Here is a 24,527-nt window from a genome sequence, read left to right on the forward strand (position 1 = left end):
AATTTAAAATGTGAATTAAAAACAAAAAAATGCTGTCAAAATAAAGTAGACATCTGAAAGTATAAGTTCCATAAACTATTTGGTCAGTAAGTATAAATATATGCAACCTATTAGTGTTAAAATAGCAAAATATTGTAATTTTTTTTTAAATTTCATGATTTTTTGCACTGTAAAAAAAAACTACAAATGATATCGGCTTACTTTTACTATGTACATGAAGGACAACTTGTGACAAAAAAATAGTGTCAGAATTATCGTGATTGGCAAAACGTTACCAGAGTTATTCTCTTATAAAGACAGACATCCCCGATGTGAAAAAAACAGGCCTGGTCTTTCAACGGCATATAGGTTTACTTATGCTGGTCCTTAATGGGTTAATCTGTGGAAATAAAAAGAAAGGACCGATGGGCGGCGCCTCGTGTAACACCCTAAAGCAAGTGAGAGGTGGGTGGGGGGCAACCCCGCGGAACTTATAGATAGCCGCTCGCCTTGTGATGGTAATAAATGCGCATATAACCCACAATAAGATCGGGGTACTGATGGTGTGAGCCGCTGCTGAACCAAAGGGTTGCAGGAGAAGACAGAGTTGTCCTGGAGTATAGTAGTGGAAGTAAGGCAGGAAAAAAACCTTTAAGTCGGCACTGCTGACTCTTGTAAGAAGGATGAGGCAATGCCAGACATAGTAGAAGAGGTCCTCAGCAGGACATTTTATTAAAGGAAATCTGTCATCAGAATCACCCGCACTAAACCTGTTACACAGGCTTGTAGTGCGGGTGATCCTGATTAAAACGCTTCTTACCTGGTTAAAAATGGTTCAGCGGTTCTTCAGATATCTTTATTTTTAGTTTTCTGTTATTCCCTGGCTTGGGACTCAGTGGGAGGTGTTATCATCTCGGACTCGGCTACACGTCATTCTAACTGGGCGGAGCAGCCGCCCGGCTCATGAATATTCATGAACTTATCATCGTAATCTAACTCCTTTTTCTAACTTGTATTGGGCCGCAGCGCGAGTGAAGCCGGGGGGAGAACGCCACTTCCGGGTGTACGGAACGCAGCGCATGCGCAGCCCTCCCCACCAGACCTAGAAAAAGGAGTTAGACTACGAGGATAAGTTCATGAATATTCATGAGCCGTGCTGCCGCTCCGCCCAGCTAGAATGACGTGTAGCCGAGTCCGAGATTATAACACCTCCCACTGAGTCCCAAGCCAGGGAATAACAGAAAACTAAAAATAAAGATATCTGAAGAACCGCTGAACCATTTTTAACCAGGTAAGAAGCGTTTTAATCAGGATTACCCGCACTACAAGCCTGTGTAACAGGTTTAGTGTGGGTGATTCTGATGACAGATTTCCTTTAAGAAAATAATAAAAATGGACAGGATTACGCGTTTCGGGAGGATCCCTCCCTTCCTCAGATCACCCTGAGGAGGAGGGATCCTCCTGAAACGCGTAATTCTGTCCGTTTTTATTATTTTCTTAGTAAAATGTCCTGGTGAGGACCTCTTCTACTATCTCTGGCATTGCCTCATCCTTCTTACAAGAGTCAGCAGCGCCGACTTCAAGGGCTTTTTCCTGCCTTACTTCCAAATTAAGTTTAAGAAGGGGAAGTGGAGGCCTGTACCATCATCAGTATTTCCTGCTATTCCAGTGGTTAGTATCCTGGCCTCTTTTTCTATTATTGTGTAGTGTGACTCTTTTATAATGCAATTTTTATTTAATATTCATTTTTAAGGTGTGTACCATTATGACCCGGTAGTGTGATGGTCGTCAGGACCACCAGGGAGAATAGCGGGAGAAAAAATAGTGCTTGCACCATCTTTTTCTTCTGCTATTCTCTCTGAAAACAGCAGCACCTGACGGACACCATTGATTATAATAGGGTCCATTGGGACCCGTTATTGCCCATTGCGCTCTGTCAAAATGACGGCCATCAAACTTTAAAAAAAAAAGAAGAGAGTTTGACGGCCATTATTGACGGGACATAATGATAGTGTGAATGAAGGCTTAATTGTAATTCTTTGCCTGAGGTGCACAAGTTGTGAGAGGTAGTCCACCTCACTCGTTCTGTGAACCTATTTTGATCTAGTCTCAAGATGTTCTCTTGCTCAGAAAGTGCATGAACATTATTATAAGTGTCATTAGACTTCTTGAGATATTTTCACTAAATTGTTACTTGCATGGTTGGCTGACCACTCATTCTTGTAGTTTAGCGTTTGGTTGCTAATAACATTTATGTTAATGCACTATGAAATACTGTGCTCTTCACAGAATACATTATAAGAAGATATGTAGAAAGTATAGGAGAAGATCAATAAAAGAAAACTAAGAGAAAATAAATCATCCAAGTGAAAATAACAAACCTGTTGTGACTTGAATCAGCCTGGGTCACCGGGAACCAATACAACCTCATCTTCTCTGTGTGGAATAAAATTAAATTGATTCTTTTAAGAATAAAGAATAGAAAGTTTGAAATCTTAATATTGGAAAACAATTTTCTCAATACAAACTTAGCCTACAAAGGAAAGGTACATAGATGACATCTTTATAAGTACTGGGCTCACTACTACTGATAAGAAGTGTTATGCAGGGGTATCAAGTCTGCACTGGCAAAAACTATTTTCTGACATGTTTACTTAAAGGGGTACTCCGGTTGAAAAACAATTTTTTTTTTCTTTTTTTAAATCAACTGGTGCCAGAAAATTAAACATATTTGTAAATTACTTCTATTAAAAAATCTTAATCCTTCCAGTACTTATTAGCTGCTGAATGCTACAGAGGAAATTCCTTTCTTTTTGGAACACTAATGACATCACGACCACAGTGCTCTCTGCTGACATCTCTGTCCATTTTAGTAACCGTGCATAGCAGATGTATGCTTAGTGCAGCATGGGGGCTTAGTGGTTAGCACTGCTTCCTTGCAGTGCTGGGGCCTTGGGTTCAAATCCCACTAAGGACAACAATAAATAAATAAATAAAGACTTATTATTATTAAAATAACGTCAGCAAAGAGCAGTGTGTTTGTGATGTCATCAGAGAGCATTCCAAAAAGAAAAGCATTTCCTCTGTAGTATTCAGCAGCTAATAAATACAGGAAGGATTAAGATTTTTTAATAGAAGTAATTTACAAATATGTTTACCTTTCTGGCACCAGTTGATTTAAAAAAGAAAAAAAAATAGTTTTTCCTCCGGAGTACCCCTTTAACAATTGGATGACTTTTATAAGATTAGACTCTCGATGGTGGTTTATTTTAGAATAGTTTGTATAATGGTTGGAACCCTGTTTTTCATTACTGAGCTCTGATTTAAATGTAATATTATTCTGTAGTGATCTAGCAATTAGCTTTAAAAAAAAAAAAAAAGGGGCCTCATATAGAGACCAAACAGATTGTATGATAAGGTCATGTTCACATGCTGAGGATCCTGTTAAGATATAGGCATGCATTACGATCATGGGGTATACTTACGCTGGAGCCACACTACTGCTTTGAGGATGGGGTAAGACCTGGTTTAATACATTTCCAAATTATTTCCTGTAACCAACACTATAGGGAGCAAAGTGAACAGAGATTTTTATAGTTTCCATTGACTTTCCTGGTAGTAGTATACATTCATGAGTACTGAGCTCCCCTTACTGGAGATGTTATATTTATCAAGCACCAGTTTTATATTTTTCTATCTTTTTTGAAGAGGATTAGTACAGAATGTTATTTCTCTCAACTCTTCTATTGAGATTTTTGTTTATGTGTTTTTCTTAAACCATATTTTACAACATAACATGTACCCTGATAATTAATCTGTTATATGCTGCACAAGGTGGGGAGATACTGGCACACAGATGGTGTGGGAAACAGTACTAACACAGCTTCCCACATAAAGATCTAATATAAAATTGAATTGAATAAAATAAAAACTGTACATTTGCCAGAGCTTTCAGAGGGGAAGGGGAGCATGCTATGGGGCCTTATGATTTCTGTGTATCCTCTTGTTCTGCACCTAAATCCTGACAGAGTCCTCTGGCATGCTACCTGTAATGCATTTGAAGGGGGTGTTATTTGTGCATACTCTGAAAAATATCTGTAAGAATTATTACCATGGATCCCACTGTGGAAGGAGTTAAAGGTTTACTCCAGAGAGAAAAAAAACAAAACAACTGGTGACAGAAAATTATACAGGTTTGTAAATTATAACCAACCAATGACACTGGACATAAGATGTATGCAAAAGTGTATACAGTTTATGGAAACAAAATCATACTGTATATATATATATATATATATATATGCATTAAAAATGGATCAGCAACAGACAGACTGTATATGGCAGTCTGAAAAAGGGCATAGAAAAGGACATATAAGATTACAACCTTTTTATAAGCAAAATACAAAATGTCTCCTAAGTGCTGTTGGCACTAGATGAGTATCAATCAACTGAGTATATGAGTGTCAATCAATCAACAAACAAACAGATATATGGTTAATTATATCATGATCAATACAGATATGATCCAGGACTAAAGCAACAAAAAAACTGTACATGGATTGTGTGTGAAATTAGACACAGAAGGGATCATAAAACAGCATAGCCTGCACCGAAAATGCGGCCGGAAAATGCTGTGGTCCCAGGCTACGAGTCGTAAAATCCACAGTCAGATCAAACAACCCACCATGGATGAAGCCCAGAGTCCTTACCCTTTCCCGGACAGCCACCCCTATGCTGTTTCACACCAAGCTTCTTCAATGGATTATTAGCTCACAGCCTGGGATCACAGCATTTTCCGCTCTCTGCTGCCACCTCAGGAACTGTCCAGAACATGAATAAATTCCCATAGCAAACCTCTCCTGTTCTGGATAGTTCCTGACATGGACAGAGGTGTCAGCAGAGAGCACTGTGGTCAGACTGGATAGAACTACACAACTTTCTCTGTAGTATACAGCAGCTGTAGTTAAACAAAACTGTATACCTTTCCACACCAGTTGATTTAAAAAAAAAATCCTTTGGAGTACCCCTTTAAAGATTATAATGTTATAACTTTCTTAATCAAAAACTAATGGTAACAGCCTTTGTAATCAAGTATATTTCAGGGGTTATTGAAAAAAAATTATATCTTGAATAGACAATGATAGCAAATTAGTTAATATCAATATCCTTGATGGTTTAAGGTTGTGAAAGGGTCAACATCGCTGGTGGCCTACGGTCCTAAAGAGGTTAAAGAAGTTGTTTGATACTTTTTTTGTTTTAAAGCAGCTCAGAGTGATGTAACCACTCATTTTCTGACACTTAAACACAGGCGAAATATAATGGGAAGAGTAAAAAGAGTAATACTGTTTTGAAAGGTTAAAGCGTACATGTCAGATCCCACACAAAAAAAAAAAAAAATTATATGTTATTCAGTACCTAGTCCACTAATTGTTCTGCCTCTATAACCTATATTTATTATAAAAATACATCTTTTATTAGGTCACAGTGTTAGAAATCCTCAGGGGAAGAGGCGTGTCCCTCCTTGTGGTGGTGATTTGTGTTTCTGCTCATAGAGCCTTCCATGAGTCGTCTCTTGTCCATGACTTAAGGACAAGCCTCTGACTGCAGGACTAGTTAGTGTCCCAGTAGGTATGGGGACCTCTAGTGGTGAAATTTTCAGGTGCGTTTTTTTTTATTTATTTTTTTGAATTACAAATTCAAAATTTTTTAAACAACCATATTACAAACAGTCTTTAATTTTTATCAGTAACAACATATAAAAGTTTTGGGATCTGTCAATGCCTGTTCAATTATTTTAATATTGACCTTTTCAACCCTATAGAATAACAGTTATTTGAGTTTATGGACTGATGGGTGATCACATTGTTTCCATCATGTCAGCGAGTTAGGTTTTAATACTGAGCCTTCATGGCACATGAACACACTGTACTGAGGGCCTATGATTTCTGTCACAAAAAGTATACTTGAAAAATAGAAAAGCTGCCGGCGAATGATTTAGTAACCTTTGATTTTACCATTACAGAATCCTGCGCAGGAACAAGATAAGAAAAATTCATCAAGGCGCATTAACCCAAATGAACAAACTGGTGGATCTGTGAGTTACCTTACATTATCATGGAACTATATAACTAGGAAGTGTGGGAATAAGGTCCACATTTATTATGACTGACTCTTTATAAATCGGACACGTTTTGTATCGTTTTACAGTCATAAAACAAAACTTCATCTCTGATGAGAAGATATAAACTCAAAATATTGTGTCATTTTCAGGTTTTACCATTAATAAATTGGACTATTCCCACAAAGCCATACCTACTTAAAGGGGTACTCCAGTGGAATTCTTTTCTTTTTGAATTTCTTTTATGTCTGACCAGAGTGCTCTCTGCTGACACCTCTGTCCATGTCAGGAACTGTTCAGAGCAGGAGCAAATCCCCATAGCAATCATATCCTGCTCTGGACAGTTCCTGACACGGACAGAGGATTCCACAGAGAGCACTGTGGTCAGACAGAAAATAAATTAAAAAAAGAAAAGAACTTCCTGTGGAGCATACAGCAGCTGATATGTACTGGAAGAATAAAGATTTTTACATAGAAGTAATTTACAAATCTGTTTAACTTTCTGGCACCAGTTGATTTTAAATAAATTGTTTTCCACCGAAGTCTTCGGAAATAGCACAAGATTATCATCTGCAACTTTTCTAGGTTCAGTTTATTCCAAAAACTGATGACAACTCATGGAGTACATCCTACTACTTGATACTGATATGTCATATTTGATTACACATTCTGTTTGGTGACATTAACAGTTGAAGTCGCAAGTTTACATGCACTTTAGCCATTTAAAGTTGTTTGAATAGATGGAATAGGGGTGGAGTCACAACACACAAAAATGTTTTTATTTTGTTTTATCCATTCCCAGAGATCTCTCTGTCAATCAAATAGCGGATCTGTCACCATCACTGTTCAATAACTTGCAAGAGCTTCAACAATTGTGAGTATTGCTCCTTGACAGGTTGATTTGCAGTATCTTATATAACAGTACTACAGGCAGCAATAACAGAAGATATAAACAGCCAAGAGATCTAGGGCGAGAACAGTAAATGGGCACAGTGCTCTCGAATTGCATATGTTTTGTAATCCACTAGTATTTGTGAGCCATAAAATGTAATACCTAAATCCCTTCTATGTTCTCTAGTACAGAGTAGAAAGCTGACAATAAGACAACAGTTCCCCTACTCACCTTTCTGGGCTCCTGCATGTCTGTTACTGCAAAGCGGATTTATTCCTAGAGACATGTTATGTCCCATGGGGTTGGAACCTAGATTATATAGCCCTATTACACCAATTAAATATCATATAACCTTTGTAAGAAGAGGGAGGGTAGAATCGCCAATTGTCTTAATTATCTATTGTCTTCACACTTTTTAGTCTCTGTTTATCCATGCACTAGCCCTGGATGCATACAAATAGTCTTTTGTAAAGGAAAATATACCTTTATACAGCATGCGGGTGTTTATTTTTATAATATTTCTATTTTATAGAAATATTTCCTTCAACCCTCTGAACCATATTCCCCACAATCAGTTTGATCTGTTGACCAACCTGCAGTCTCTGTAAGTACCTTGACCTACTATGACATTGTGGTTATTCATCTCTGGAGAATTAACCTAGATGTATTACGTTCACAGCAAATCTCTGTCTCCATAGCAACTAATTCCTAATTTTAAAAGTCATTTTCTGTGTCAGTAAAGTCACAATATTATGATGAAGCCTCTATGGATATTTAACACTGAATAACATTGTATGATAGGTGATTGCTTGACAATGAAGAATTCTATGCTCGTCTTTGTTCTTAGTCCCCTATGTAGATCAGCTGTAACTTGGGTCACTGTAATATGTGTTAGATAGCACTTTCTTCAAGACCATTGACATCATTTTGAATAGTTTGTCCTGCTCCAAAAAAAAAAAAAACCCTCATGGCTGTTTTATTGGTCTTAAATGCAATTATTGGACCTAAATAAAATGCTTTACCATACTTTTGTATCATCTATTAAAGGGGTACTCCACCCCTTGACATCTCATCCCCTATCCGGTGGCACCCCCACAATCTCCCTGCTGCACCCGGCATTCGTATAGAGCGTTGGGTGCAGCACCGGAGGCTCGTGACGTCACGGCAGTGCCTTGCTCATGACGTCATGGCTATGCTTCCACAATGCAAGTCTATGGGAGGGGGGTGTGACAGAACAAAGTTCGCTCCGTGCACTGGATGTCTGGGGTGCCACAGCCGAGATCCCAGGGGTCCCGACCCTATCCTTTGGATAGGGGATAATATGTCTGGGGCAGAGTAACCCTTTAATGGAAAATATATATAGAATTTAGAATAACATTCTAAATATATGAACATTTTGCAGTTAGAGAAAAAGCAAACATTTCATCAGATACAAACGCTCTTCATCATTGAAATTGTGACACCAAGAAGGACAAGATATAAGATTATGCAAGGGAAGTAACAGGTTATGATAAGATCAGCAAATTATCAAATTTTCAAGCATCCAGCTCCAATCTAGGGCACGTGGTAGGGTCTTCAATTTTATAAAAACCAGATCTAAAGCAAAGTTTTTCATCCACATAAATCCTCTGAAATTGGGTCAAGTCAGTATGATTGTGTGATGCCTCCTGTCCCTTGACGTGCCAGATATTGGCACTTTTTACAAACTGAGAAAAACAGAATTCTTGAACTGAGCAACCATAGTTTATTAGTCCGGCAGATGGCTACAGAGGAAGGCCAAGATGTCGGTACTATTCAACGTTGAGTTTTCCAGTGGAAGGGAGACCAACAACGAACTGAAATGACAGCAAGAGGTGCACAGAGAGAACCTCTGCATGGACAGATTGTCAGATTAGAAAAATAGTGTGTAATGATTCATTCTGTACTTCAATTAAAAATGGATGTCACATACCAAGTCTAAGATGTCAAACAGTGCCTACACAAATTGTCAGAAGGCACATGCATGACATTGGGCTATGAGCCAGACATCAAGCTACAGACATTTTATTGACCTCATTCCACTGCTTTTAACGGCCACATGGTACAGAGCAAGAGGGCAATGGAGGCTGGAATGGAGATCTATCCTCATCAGCGATGACTCCCGTATTTTTTCTCAGATGCAAGAATAGTAAGAGATTGAATTGGAGACCATGGAGCAATGCCTGAAGAGGCCTTTATGAAGAAACATAACATTGGTCCTACTCCTGGGACTATGGTGTGGGGTGGCACAATGTACAGTAGCAGGCCCCCTCTTGTCTTGTCTTCCAGGAACACTAACAGCTCAGAATTACATTGATTTGTTTATAGAACCAGTGGTACAGCCATTTATTTCAGTGTCCCAGGAGTAATTTTCAGCACAAAAACACCAGACTGCATGATGCTCATGTTACGGTGAGCAGCCTGCATATCCTAAACATGTTACCATTGCCTGCAGTGTTTCCAGTCATGTCTCCCATCAAGCACTTCTTTGACACTATTAGTTGTCAATTGCAAAGGGAGCTTCCAGCAGCAGCTCTTGATGAGATATATGCCCAAATGCATTCAGCTTGGCAGAACATTTCTCAGACAACCATTAATAACCTTTTAGCTTGCCAAGGAATAAAAAGTGTGTGTATGTCTGAGCATAGAGATCATACTCAATTTTGAATAAATTAAGGTATTTTGAATATTTAGTTTACATTTTTTAATTATTATTAAAGGGTACCTGTTTGCAAAAACTTTTTATATTTGTAATATACCTTATTTTCCGGCGTATAAGACGACTGGGCATATAAGACGACCCCCAACTTTTACAGTTAAAATATAGAGTTTGGGATATACTCACGGTATAAGACTACCCCTCTACCGTGTATAGTTCCCCAACATTAAGTTGGCAGTATAGTTCCCCCACATTAGGTTGCAGTTCCCCCACAGTAGGTTGGCCGTATAGTTCCCCCACATTAGGTTGCCGTTCCCCTACATTAGGTTGGCAGTATAGTTTCCCCACATTAGGTTGTAGTTCCCCCACATTAGGTTGGCAGTATACGGTAGTTCCCCCCCATTAGGTTGTAGTTCCCCCACATTAAGTTGGCAGTATAGTTCCCCCACATTAGGTTGAAGTTCCCCCACATTAGGTAGGCAGTGGCCCCCCACAGGCATACAGCCTTCAGCCATACACAGTGTATGGCTGGAGGCCGTATGCCTGTGTACTGCCTCATTTCAGTGCTCTGACCACTGCTCCTCTGCTCCGGGGTCATGATCAACTGCTTTGGCCTATAGGCCATAGCAGTAGGTGGCGGGACGGGAGGAGCGGTGGTCGGAGCACCAAAGATGACGTGCCGCTGGTAACTTACCATCCGCATGCGTCTTTGCTGCCCCGCCCTGCTCTGCTGTTTCTATGGGCGCACGCACGGGACTTCAGTGAAGTCGTTGCATGTGCTACCTGCCAGCGGTCCCTGAGTTTTTAAAGTTAACGCGGCTCCGCAGAAAGTTAACACAGGGATGTCCCGAATGTGACGGGGGAAATTAATCTTGGCTGGGACGCTCGGGGTATGGATAATCCATACCCCGGACGTCCCAGCCTACTGCAGCATCGGGCGTGTAAGACGACCCCCGACTTTTGAGAATATTTTACCGGGTTTAAAAAAGTCATCGTATACACCAGAAAATATGGTCCATTGGTTAAAACATTTTTAGATTTTTGGTTTCAAAAATGCAGCTATTGCGTGTGTTTATCCATGAGGAGACCAAATACAGGAAGTGTGGGTAGGACAAACAGGAATCTGTGCACTAAGCCTTGCTTGTCCTCACTTCACAGAGCTGTGCTTGTTCTCAGTGTACAAAGCCCTGCTTGTCCTCAGTGTACAGAGCCCTGCTTGTCCTCACTGTACAGAGCCCTGCTTGTCCTCAGTGTACAGAGCCCTGCTTGTCCTCAGTGTGCAGAGCCCTGCTTGTCCTCAGTGTACAGAGCCCTGCTTGTCCCCAGTGTACAGAGCCCTGCTTGGCCTCAGTGTAGAGAGCCCTGCTTGTCCTCATTGCACAGAGCCCTGCTTGACCTCAGTGTACAGAGCCCTGCTTGTCCTCAGTGCACAGAGCCCTGCTTGTCCTCAGTGTACAGAGCCCTGCTTGTCCTGAGGGCACAGAACCCTGCTTGTCCTCACTGTACAGAGCCCTGTTTGTCCTCAGTGTACAGAGCCCTGTTTGTCCTCAGTGTACAGAGCCCTGCTTTTCCTTAGTGTACAGAGCCCTGCTTGTCCTCAGTGCACAGAGCCCTGCTTGTCCTCAGTGTACAGAGCCCTGCGTGTCCTCAGTGCACAGAGCCCTGCTTGTCCACCCTCACTTACTATATTTGGACTCCTCATAGAGACACACAGACAATAGCTGCAGGGACAAAAATATACACATTTTTGAACCAATGTATATTACAAATATACATACAGTGGTATTATCTACATTATATAAAACGTTTTTGTAAATGACAGGTACACTTCAACATGTCTATCGATTCCATGACTCCACAACTTTGCACAAGTGTTGCAGTTTAAATGTTAAGGACTTTATTATGTCTTATATGTATCATGTATTTAATGTGTTACATTGTGTGATTTCAAGGCAACATTTCAAAGCCAACCTTGCAACTGTTGCCAATACCATCTGGCTATGTTGTAAGAGAAGCATTAAATTAAGAGAAGCATTCATTTTCAATAAATTTTATGATTAAAAAAGTTATCCAACACCATAATCCATCATACAAAAAAGTTATTGCCCCCTTATTTAAATGCATAAATAGATTCACCACCTTAGTGGCAATGAATGCAACCATATAACAATTTATTTTCAGCCTTTTGCATAGCTGTTAAAGGTTTTTTTCCAGACTTTAAAGGGGTACTCCGGCCCTTATACATCTTATCCCCTATCCAAAGATAGGGGATAAGATGTATGATCACTGGGGACCCCCCGCAATCTGTCATCGCGCACCCATCTTTGTGAGTGATGTCACGGCACTCCGGCCCCGTGGTCATCATGCTACACACTCGGAGCCTCCCCTTTAATATTGATGGTCTAATGGACTTGGTCTATTTAACCTGTCAAGGGCCATTTATCAGTACCCCATGATCATCTGATTAAAACTTCTTCATTACCAAGCACAGGTCCCTCCATTTTGCTGTGCCTAGCACTACTAATAATTCAGCACCATTAACTTAAAAGTAAGCTGATTATTTCTTAAAGGGACAACATTTTCAGTGTAAAATTTCCTAATATTTATGTAGGTTAAGAATATTTTGGGTTTCTTATTACTTTCTATCTATGGTAATTGTTCTCTCTGTTGCAATGAAAGCATTTTAAAAACATTGGGCCTCATTTACTAACATTTTCCTGACATGTTTTTGTGACCAAATTGCACATTGAGAACTGGCAGGAAAACTTCCAGATGAGCGTCTGAACAAAGTTTTTTCCACTGTCTGCTTTAGTAATGACGTCATGCACCAGAAAAACCAGTGCGCCAAAATTTACTTCACATTAGTAAATATCTAAGGAAATCTAGGAGGGGAAAAAAAACAACAAAGCGACAACATTAGTAAATGAGGCCCATTATATCTATCAGATAAAATAATAAACATGTAATGTATTCATCTTAAGTAGATGTCTTTTTTGTTCATAGAATCATGGAGGATATAGACATTCCAAATATCCACAACCGCATGTTTTCCAGTCTAGTTAATCTGTCTCACATGTAAGTAGTAATGGTATATTCATGAGAAAAGAGAGTGATGAGTAGAGATGAGTTTTAGAACAAATCCAAATTATTTTGGGGATTGGCATTGGGTGGATCCATTAGCAAGGACTCCAGTTCACTGAGCTGGCAATACACTGCAGTGCGGAGTAGCGGCTGAGTATGAGTCTGTGACTGGCCAAAGGTAAGCGGAGACAGGGATGGATTGACAACTCATGGGGCCCCCGGGCAGTAGAGGATCATGGGGGCCCCTCCATGTGCCAACCCATGTGTAAGACACACCCATATAGACGCCCACCCACATACAATACATCTTTAAATACATGAAGAAAATATAGAAAAATAAATCATTGTTTCTATGCAGTATATTTTACAGTTAAAATTGCATATTGTCTTTATTCTGTCGGTCAATACAACTAACAATCAACTTTTTGTTAGAAATGTAACATGCATAAAATCATCCTATTCTGACCCCTATAACACTTTTATTTTTTCGTATACGGAATTGTATGAGGCTCATTTTTTGCAACATGAACTGTAGTTTTTATTGGTAAAATTTTTACTTAGATGGGACTTTTTGATCGCTTTTTATACATTTTTTTGATGGTATATCAAGTGACCAAAAATCAGCAATTCTGCACTTTGGTGTTTTTTTACATTTATGCCATTCACTGTCATCTCCTGACATCATCACTGAGTGCTCACTGACATCACCCCCTGACACCACTGAGTGCTCAGTGACATCCCCCCCTCCTGACATCTCTCCAATTACATTTCATATTAGTAACTAACAGGCAGCCGGCGTGAAGGACCCGAAATTGAGTCTGTTGTGTTTACTGCAGAGAATGAAAGAGGGGCGTTCTTATCTGTGCTTCTGTCTGGTGGGTTACTAAAGTATTGCTGTTTTTTAGCAGACATGCCTGCACGAGGCACGTATGTCTGCTACTCAGCCAGCCACTGCCCAGATTTTAAAGGGCCCAGCGGCTTGGTGAGTAAGTGTAATGTATGTACACAGTGACCCCACCAGCAGAATAGTGAGTACAGCTCTTCAGTTCAATACAGGATATACCTCAGGATCAGTACAGGATAAACTAATGTAATTTATGTACACAGTGACCTCACCAGCAGAATAATGAGTGCAGCTCTGGAGTATTACAGATGTTGTCCTAATCCTGAGTTAGTCCAGAGCTGTATTCACTGTTCTGCTGGTGGGGTCACTGTATACAATTACATTACTTACCCTGTAAATGGGTGTATATACTGTAAACCAGTGTTTTCCAACCAGGGTGTATCCAGCCTTTGCAAAACTTTGCCTTTTGCCCTCTGGACATGCTGGGAGTTGTAGTTTTGCAACAGCTAGAGGCAGTGACTCCACACCAGCAGAGTATTCTACAGCAAGAATACTCACCAGGCTTGTTTTCTCCTTCTTTTTCTCACCACAGCTCTGCGAAACAGGATGTTAAGGCCCGCCCCCAGGTCACATGTGACATCACCAGATTTAGAGCAGGTCTTGGTCCGGGCAGTCACTGCCATTATGTTGTGTGTGGAGATTGCTGCTGCTTCTGATCGACTGCCGGACCAGGACCTGCATGATGCAGGGAGGGGATAGAGATTGCCAGCTATGGGCCCCCAAGCAGGCCGGGCCCTCGGGCATTGCCCGAGAGCCTGACCTGTCAGTCCGCCCCTGAGCGGAGATGCTGTATTCTTGGTATACTGTTTGTTAACTAAGTAGCAAGGTATACAATGTATACCTTGCCACCCAGTCTTTGACAGGAGACCATGCTCCTGTACATCAGCCCCAAGGTAAGCAGCCAAGCCATACACATCCCTGCTTATACTCACTAGTACATTCACTGAGCCAAGAGCTCTGCACCCAGCCTAGCAAGGATACAGTCAAATCAGAGTCTACAGTTAGTTTACAGTGAATCCTTCTCTTCATATATCTGGCTTTGTTCACACGCTGGAATTCTGCATGGAATTTTGCATGAAAATGCTGCAGTGATTTATAGCTAATACACTTCAATGGAATTCGGCAGTCTCATTCACACAGCAGAATTTCCAATGCAGGAATTCCATTTAAGTGAATAGGAAATTAATTTCTGCAGAATTTACTGCAGAATTTTCATGCAGAATTCTGTGCAGAAATTCTGCTGTGTAAACAAAGCCTAAGAGAGCTTCAAATCCCTTGAACTGACAAATTGGTAAAGCCAGAATGCTATAATATAGTTGGAACCTATATCTCTATACAGGGCTGTCTTTAATTTTGACACACACACACACAATCGCACAGTCAATCTCAATACCTCATTACCACATTAGGTAGACAGCATAGTTTACCCACATAGTTTCGCCACTCTAGAAATATATATATATATATATATATATATATATATATATATATGTAGTTAACATGACAATACTGGATACCTAAATACCTAAATATACTAGTCGTGCAGTTACCAATTGATACCACTGAACAAGGAGAAAATATTACCTTACATTATTATATAGGCATACTGAGACCAACAATACCAATAATACCGGTATACCAAGATAAATATTACCAATATTACACCTATATAAGGGACACATAATACTGCCACACAAGGATCATTACACCACAAATTGACTAGTTACTGGATAATTCCACTATACTGTTATTAAATAAAATCCACTATATACAAACCAAGATTCCCCAACTACCTCCCCCCCCCCCCAATACAGGACCATATAGAGGTATGTATACCAGCTGTATAAAGATCAGTGATTACAATTACATTTAGGGACTCACAACTTACACGTTTTCTGATCAGCATCGCCCTCTTTCCTTTTCTTCTCCATCCGGCTCAGACTGCCATGATGTCTCCTTCCAGCCAAAACTTAATCCCTTCAGCATCTGCGCGACAAACATGTTAGACTCTGCATTTTGTCAGTCCTCTCCATTGCCGATCCCCCCTTTGCCATTTCAATTCCCAATTCCCCCCCTTCTGTACCATTTCAATTCCCCCTCTGATCCCCTCTGTGCCATTTCAATCCCCCTTCTGATAGGGATAGGGGATGAAATGGCACGGGATCAGAGGGGAGTGGGGGGGGGGGGGGGGACTGGGAATTGAAATGGCACAGGGGGATCAGAGGGAGGGGGTTGAAAATGGCACAGGGGGATCAGAGGGGGGATTGGGAATTGAGATGGCCCCTCTGATCCCCCTGTGCAATTTTAATTACCCCACTATGCCATTTCATTCACAACCCCCCTCCCCTGTCCCATTTTAATTACCCCCAATCCCCCTTTGCCATTTCATTAACCCGTCCATCACCTTAGCCATTTCATTAACCCCCCTCCCTGTGCCATTTCATTGCCCACTCCTCTCATCCCCTGTGCCACTTCATTTACCCCCTCTCCCCTCTGTGCCATTTCATTAACCCCCTTCACCCCCTGTGCCATTTCATTAACCCCCATTTCCCTCCTCCCCCTGAGCCAATTCATTAAACACCCCCCCCCTCTCCTCCCCCCACCCCACTGTGCCAGTTCATTAATCACCACCCCCCCCCCCCCCCTCTGCTGCTGCCTCACCTTAACACACACTCACCTGGCCTGTGAGTCCAGCAGGCTCAGGTGGTGCACTGTGTCTGCAGTGAGTGGTGCCTTCTTCTCTCCTGCGGCAGCCACAACTGATGTGTGACATCAGTGACGTCCTCCTGCACGGGTCAGCGGAGGAACGCCACAGGAGAGAGGAGCGTCGGGGCAGGCTTAATTAAAGTGGCTGCAGCGCTGGCCCGGCTGACTGTTAAGCATAGGAAAAGGAAACTGCTCTCTAGGAGCGATGGTCCTCCAGCACTTCCAGACACAAAAATATGTATAAAACACAAACTTTTATTCCATCCTTGTTAAACACATCAAGGTGCATAAATAGATAAGAACAAAGACCGCCACGTTTCGGCTATGTAGATATTTCAATGTTTGCTTAAACACATACAAAATGTCGAATAAATATACTAGTTAATGTAGAACTCCTCCCTCCTGTTCACATCCCTTCCTCTTTCATTCCTGAAATTGACTTTGAGCTCACACCTGGCCAACAAATGATATCACAAATTCAGGGGCCATAATAAAATATACATATAAATGTAAATATGCATAACCCATATAAAGATACAAATGACAGTACACTATCAAAAAGCCATGATTAATAAAATAACATTATATCTGACCTCTGGTTGAGTCCCTCAGGTACTCGTGTCGCCATCTTCATAATACAATATGTATTTCTAGAACATAATTTACGTGTTCTATCCCCGCCCCTCAGGGATTTAGTAACATGTTTTATCAGCGTAACCTTCATTTGGGTAACTTTACCATCATGCACATCCATGAAGTGCCGAGACGCACCTGACAGTGTAAACGTGTGAACACTGCCATCCCCCTGCAAGGTGTTCTGAGATTCTTTGTTTTAATCTACGTACCGTTGAACCTATATATTGCTTCTTACCCTCCAAGCAAGATATGCAATATATAACATGGTCTGTCTCACAGGAAATATAAGTTTTAATAGGAAAAACACAATTATTAGTTGCTGACACCAATTATTGGGTTTTGATCATAAGATTAACAATTGGCCAGAAGATGGTGCAGGGGTTAAACCTATTCGTTAAAAACCCAGCAAAAGATGAGCCACTCTATTATTGTCTGCACTCTCAGCCGAGAGCGTATTACTACCCTGTGCCTGCAGGACTACAGGGTCAATTGTGTGGCTGTATTGCTGACGTTAAAGCCACAATAAAATTGCCTCCCCTACATGTTTCGTGACATCAGTCACGTCATCAGGGGTGTCTGAGGCATAGGACACGCGGAGGCCCATTGTTTGAACTTTTATAAATGTTGGTGGGACCTCCCCCTTCCAAATCATCTAATCATTATAATTTTCAGCAGTGGGTTAACTCAATACTCCCATGATATGTAATGTTATAAGACAGTGATGGCGAACCTTTTTGAGCCCGAGTGCCCAAACCATAATGCACGACAACTTTTTTTCCCTCAAAGTGCCAGCACAGCAATTAAAACAGAATACTGAGGTTTAAGTTTAGAAAAAAAAACAACTCATACATAACTAATGCCATAACTAATTAACATCTTTTGTTTTAAAAGAAGAACACAATAACAGAGTTCAATGATCCAAACTTGTTTTTTTTTTTTTTTATTGAAAAAACATCAATTCTATTAAAGAAAACACACTGGTGGTTGGTGGTGCGTCACCAAAATAAGCACCCATTCCCACCTATCCACCTGCAGATTGCACCCATCCTACATGCTGCTTTGGCACAGTTTACATCAGAATTACATCCGGTTTTGGTGCAGCTTTGCATGTATGTCAATAGATCTGCATTTTTCTTCAGGTTTCTGATCGTCCAGCTGCACCAAAGCTACATGTAAACTGTGCCAAAGATGCGTACAAGGGGATACTCAACTTGTGATATAATTACCGTATTTTTCGCCGTATAAGACGCACTTTTTCTTCCCCAAAACTGGGGGAAAAAGTCGGTGCGTGTTATACGGCGAATACACCCCTATCGCGGCGGTCCCTGCGGCCATCAACGGCTGGGACCCGCGGCTAATACAGGACATCACCGATTGCGGTGATGCCCTGTATTAACCCTTCAGACGCGGCAATCAAAGCTGACCGCTGCGTCTGAAGGGAAAGTGACACTAACCCGGCTGTTCAGTCGGGCTGTTCGGGACCGCCACGATTTCACCGCAGCGGTACCGAACAGCCTGACTGAATAGCCGGGTTAGTGCTTACAGGACACCGGGAGGGACCTTACCTGCCTCCTCGGTGTCTTCTCCGTTCAGGGATCCCCTGTATGGCCGGCGCTCTCCTTCCTCGTCATCGCGTACGTGCGTCGGCATGCGTAACGATGTGATGGCGGCGACGGAGAGCAAGGATACCCGGCCGGCAGCAGAGACGTTCCAGAGTGACGTGGACACGGCGACAGCCATGGAGCGACATCCAGGGCAGCGGTGACGGGTCCGGAGCGGCGGGGACACGTGAGTATTACCTCCTATGCAGTGGTCTTCAATCAGCGGACCTCCAGATGTTGCAAAACTACAACTCCCAGCATGCCCGGACAGCCAACGGCTGTCCGGGCATGCTGGGAGTTGTAGTTTTGCAACATCTGGAGGTCCGCAGGTTGAAGACCACTATTGGGTTCAAAATCTTTATTTTTTTAGATTTTGCACCTATAAATCGGGTGCGTCTTATACACCGGTGCGTCCTATAGGACGAAAAATACAGTACATACCAGACTGAAATTGTATGAGGAAAGCCTTACTCTGGGTCCTTTCTCTGCTTCTACAGTTACAGTAAATAACCTGAATTAGGATGAGCAAGATAAACAAGGAAACTAAACTTGCTTAACACACTTTAAACAACTCCTAAATGAGGGTCTTGGACACAAACACTGCATTAGTAGAAGTTTGCAGTTGACATGCTTTTGCACAATTAATGTGATATTTGCTGCTGTATAGACGCCGAACATTTGTCAAACCTTGGTTCATACTCTGATAGTTTGAGAGCAACACATGCAGCACTCAAATCATGTTAGTCTGGTATCAGATATTATATAATTCAAAGCTGAAAACAGCTGCTCACAAGCATAATATGACCTGTGTGTAAAGGTGCTGTGTGTGGGGGTGCTGTGTGTGTGGGGTGCTGTGTGTGTGTGTGCGTGTTTGAGGGGTGCTGTGTGTGTGATGTGCTGTGTGTGTGAGGTGCTGTGTGTGTGAGGTGCTGTGTGTGCGTGTTTGAGGGGTGCTGTGTGTGGGGGTGCTGTGTGTGTGTGCGTATTTGAGGGGTGCTGTGTGTGTGAGGTGCTGTGTGTGTGAGGTGCTGTGTGTGTTAGGTGCTGTTTGTGCGTGTTTGAGGGGTGCTGTGTGTGGGGGTGCTGTGTGTGTGCGTGTTTGAGGGGTGCTGTGTGTGTGAGGTGCTGTGTGAGGTGCTGTGTGTGCGTGTTTGAGGGGTGCTGTGTGTGTGAGGTGCTGTGTGTGTGCGTGTTTGAGGGGTGCTGTGTGTGTGAGGTGCTGTGTGTGTGAGGTGCTGTGTGTGTGTGTGAGGTGCTGTTTGTGTGTGTTTGAGGGGTGCTGTGTATGTGTGTTTGAGGGGTGCTGTGTGTGTTTGAGGGGTGCTTTGTGTGGGGGTGATGTGTGTGTGTGTGTTTGAGGGGTGCTGTGTGTGTGTGTGAGAGGTGCTGTGTGTGTGAGGTGCTGTGCGTTTGAGGGGTGCTGTGTGTGGGGGTAATGTGTGTGTGTGCTTGAGAGGTGCTGTGTGTTTGTCTGTGGGGTGCTGTGTGTGTTTGAGGGGTGCTGTGTGTTTGAGGGGTGCTATGGGTGCTGTGTGGGGGTCTGCTGTGTTTATGTGGGTGTGTGGGAGATGGGGTGCTGTGTGGGGTAGGTGCTGTGTGTGAGGGGGTAGGGGTGCTGTGTGGGGGGGGGGGTAGGGGTGCTGCAGATTATCTATTTTTAATACATTTAGAAATGCTCATTTATTTATTTTTAACAGTTACCCCCCCCCCCCCTCTCTCCTTCTTACCTTTGGAGAAGGAGGGGGGAGGACACATTCAGCCCTTGCGGTCCAGTGGTAAGTATGGTTTCTTTCGCGCAGAATGCTGTGTGGCGCATCGACGCTCCACACAACCTGCTCGCAGGAGGACTGATCTTTTCAGATCCTTCCTCCTGCCTTTCCGGTAGAAAGCAGAGTATGCTGTGTTGGTGCAGCGACGCTCCACACAGCCTGCTCGCAGGAGGACGGATCTTTTCCGATTCCTCCTCCAGTCTTCCAGGTGGCATAGCAGAAGTCTGGCACCGGCGGAGCACATCAAAAGGCATCCATAGCGAACTATGGGCACGTGCCCACAGAGGGGGCTTAGCGTGTCACCTGTGGCACATGTGCCATAGGTTCGCCATCACTGTTATAAGAGGTCATCCCTTACCTCATCCATGCACCGGCCCTTTAATATTCCGTGCTGGTGCTGTAAAGTGCCAGACTTCCTGAAAAGTCACATGATCTGTCGGTCATGTGATATGATCTATGACGTCCTGCAAGATGAGTGGATAGAATTATCACATGGTCCTCCGTCTGACATTTCAGTGTCTTATTGGTTCTATTATCGTCACAACAAATACATATGACTTATATGTCATTCACAGCCCACGAGGAAATAAAAACCAGAAGGCAGAACGTCCTTTGTTCTTAAAGCTATTAGCCTCAATTCTCGTCAGTACTAGGAGGATTTTACTCTATGAATGTCTCTGGATTTCTGTTCTATACTTCCATATGGTAAAGTAAATTGAAACATTAACTGATATATGTATAAATGGAATATTATGATAATGACTTGTCTGACAATATACATGTAATAAACTCTTCATTTGCCACATTCCATATGTCTAATTAACTAAGACTTGTCTAACCATATACATTTAATAAACTCTTACCATTGTATTCTTTATATCCCATTAACTTAAGGAGGTGACAATAATTCTATTGAAATATCTGAAATAACCCACTGATTATGTTTTTATTGTATGATATCAGATGCTTCTGAAATGAATATTTCAGACCCCTCAAGAGGTACCCTGAGTCAATTTGTATGTCCATATGAACCAATTAATATATAGAAAGAAAGGAACAGTTTACAAAAATGCAGAAAAAGAAAAATCTTCATTCAAGCCAAAAGGACTCTTACATCCCAGAATAAAAATCCACCTCGATTCCTTGTAATAGGAGTTTCCCCTACATGGACCCAGAGACTTTTGACATATGCCTTAAAACTTAATATCAAACATATGGGGGAATATTTATCAGACTTGTCTATGTCCCGCATCAATATAGACCAAACTACAGAGGGTTAGGCCGGTCTATTGTGCGCCTAATTTATCAAAATTTATCAAATTATCGTCTCTTCATAAATTCTGTGCACAGACTTCGTGATCTATGCTTTAGACCAGTGTTTCCCAACCTTTTTCGGGTCGGGGCACACCTCGGAAATTTTTTTGTCCACGGGGCACCGCTACCGAGGTTGACGAGCAGGGAAAAAAAAAGGAAAAACTGTAAACGCAATGCACTATATCTATTTATCAGTGGGTATGTAGTTTAACCTCTTAAGGACGCAGGGCGTATGGATACGCCCTGCATCCCGAGTCCTTAAGGACGCAGGGCGTATCCATACGCCCGTGGGAATTCCGGTCCCCACCGCTAGCCGGTTGGGGACCGGAGCCGGATGCCTGCTGAAATCGTTCAGCAGGTATCCCGGCATATCGCCCAGGGGGTCATTATGCCCCCCCATGTCGGCGATCGCCGCAGATCGCTGGACAATTCAGTCCAGCGATCTGCGGCGATTCCGGGTCAATCGGGTCTCCAGTGACCCGGTTACTGGCTGCTCTGACGGCCTCGAACAGCCAGAGCCTGCAGGGGTGAGGTGACACTGGTGCCACCTCATGATCGCCCTGATTCGTCAGGGCGCCTGCTGCGGGTGTCACTCCCGCACCCGCTCCGCCCCTCTTCCGGAGGGCGGGAGCGGGTGCGGGAAGACGACCCCGGGTGCTGGGGACCCCGATGCCCGGCGTCAATGTTGGGATCGGGGCCCCAGGAGCGACGGCGGCGGCGGCGGCGAGGGACAGTCCTGTGATGAAGCAGCAGCAGGAGGTGAGTTACAGCCTCCTGCTGTTGCTTAGCAACAGCTTCCAGCATGCAAATAGGGCATGCTGGGAGCTGTAGTTATGCAACAGCAGGAGGCAGACCACCACAACTCCCAGCATTCCCTTATGGGCATGCTGGGACTTATGGTTTTGCAACAGCTGGAGGCACATTTTTTCTATGGAAAAGTGTACCTTCAGCTGTTGTATAACTACAACTCCCAGCTTGCACAAACAGCTAAAGTGCATGCTGGGAGTTGTAGTGGTGCATCTGCTGGTTGCATAACTACAACTCCCAGCATGCCCGTTGGCTGTCGGTGACTGCTGAGAGTTGTAGTTTTGCAACAGCTGAAGGCACACTGGTTGTGAAACTTAGAGTTTTTTTTTTACCTAACTCAGTGTTTCACGACCGGTGTGCCTCCAGCTGTTGCAAACTACAACTCCCAGCAGTCACCTTACACCATGCACCGTACATGCTGGGAGTTGTAGTTTTGCAACAGCTGGAGGCACACTGGTTTTGAAACACTGAGTAAGGTCACAAATTCCGTGATACATAACCAGTGTGCCTACAGCTGTTGCAAAACTAAAACTCTCAGCATGTACAGTCTGTCAGCGCATGCTGGGAGTTGTAGTTTTGCAACAGCTGGATGTCCCCCCCAATGTGAATGTACAGGGTACACTCACATGGGCGGAGGCTTACAGTAAGTATCGGGCTGCAAGTTTGAGCTGCAGCAAATTTTCTGCAACAGCTCAAACTGCCAGCGAGAAACTACTGTGAACCCCCGCCCGTGCGACTGTACCCTAAAAACACTACACTACACTACCACAAAAAATAAAATAAAAAGTAAAAAAACACTACATATACACATACCCCTACACAGCCCCCCTCCCCTCCCCAATAAAAATGAAAAACGTCTGGTACGCCACGGTTTCCAAAACGGAGCCTCCAGCTGTTGCAAAACAACAACTCCCAGTATTGTCGGACAGCTGTTGACTGTCTAGGCATGCTGGGAGTTTTGCAACAGCTGGAGGCACCCTGTTTGGGAATCACTGGCGTAGAATACCCCTATGTCCACCCCTATGCAATCCTTAATTTAGGCCTCAAATGCGCATGGCGCTCTCACTTTGGAGCCCTGTCGTATTTCAAGGCAACAGTTAAGGGTCACATATGGGGTATCGCCGTACTCAGGAGAAATTGGGCTTCAAATTTTGGGGGGTATTTTCTGCTTTTACCCTTTTTAAAAATGTAAAGTTTTTGGGAAAAGAAGCATTTTAGGTAAATTTTTTTTATTTTTTTTACATATGCAATAGTCGTGAAACGCTTGTGGGGTATTAAGGTTCACTTAACCCCTTGTTACATTCCCCGAGGGCTCTAGTTTCCAAAATGGTATGCCATGTGGGCTTTTTTTGCGGTCCTGGCACCATAGGGGCTTCCTAAATGCGGCATGGCCCCAGAGCAAAATTTGCTTTCAAAAAGCCAAATGTGACTCCTTCTCTTCTGAGACCTGTAGTGCGCCAGCAGAGCACTTTTCACCCCCATATGGGGTGTTTTCTGAATCGGGAGAAATTGGGCTTCAATTTTTGGGGGGTATTTTCTGCTTTAACCCTTTGTATAAATGTAAATTTTTGGGGAAACCAAGCATTTTAGGTACATTTTTTTATTTTTTTTTACATATGCAAAAGTCGTGAAACACCTGTAGGGTATTAAGGTTCACTTTACCCCTTGTTACATTCCCTGAGGGGTCTAGTTTCCAAAATGGTATGCCATGTGGGTTTTTTTTTGCTGTCCTGGCACCATAGGGGCTTCCTAAATGCGGCATGCCCCCAGAGCAAAATTTCCTTCAAAAAAGCCAAATGTGACTCCTTCTCTTCTGAGACCTGTAGTGCGCCAGCAGAGCACTTTTCACCCCCATATGGGGTGTTTTCTGAATCGGGAGAAATTGGGCTTCAAATTTTGGGGGGTATTTTCTGCTATTACCCTTTTTAAAAATGTTAAACTTTAGGGAAACCAAGCATTTTAGGTAAAAATTTTTTTTTTTTTTTTACATATGCAAAAGTCGTGAATCACCTGAGGGGTATTAAGGTTCACATTACCCCTTGT

The 24,527-nt window shown here is 42.7% G+C and overlaps 1 protein-coding gene across 2 annotated transcripts in view; it reads left to right on the forward strand.

Annotated features, from left to right (window-relative positions):
• LOC130291062 (relaxin receptor 1-like) overlaps nt 1-24,527 on the forward strand; it is a 434,221-nt gene that overhangs the window by 357,432 nt on the left and 52,262 nt on the right. For both annotated transcript variants that reach the window (XM_056539420.1, XM_056539421.1), the window contains 4 exons: nt 6,002-6,073; nt 6,900-6,971; nt 7,522-7,593; nt 12,670-12,741. In XM_056539420.1, coding sequence (XP_056395395.1) covers nt 6,002-6,073; nt 6,900-6,971; nt 7,522-7,593; nt 12,670-12,741 — 288 coding nt within the window. The remainder of the gene's footprint in view (nt 1-6,001; nt 6,074-6,899; nt 6,972-7,521; nt 7,594-12,669; nt 12,742-24,527) is intronic.

The sequence above is a fragment of the Hyla sarda genome, chromosome 9 (genome assembly GCF_029499605.1).
Source record: "Hyla sarda isolate aHylSar1 chromosome 9, aHylSar1.hap1, whole genome shotgun sequence".
NCBI classification, from domain to species: Eukaryota; Metazoa; Chordata; class Amphibia; order Anura; family Hylidae; genus Hyla; species Hyla sarda.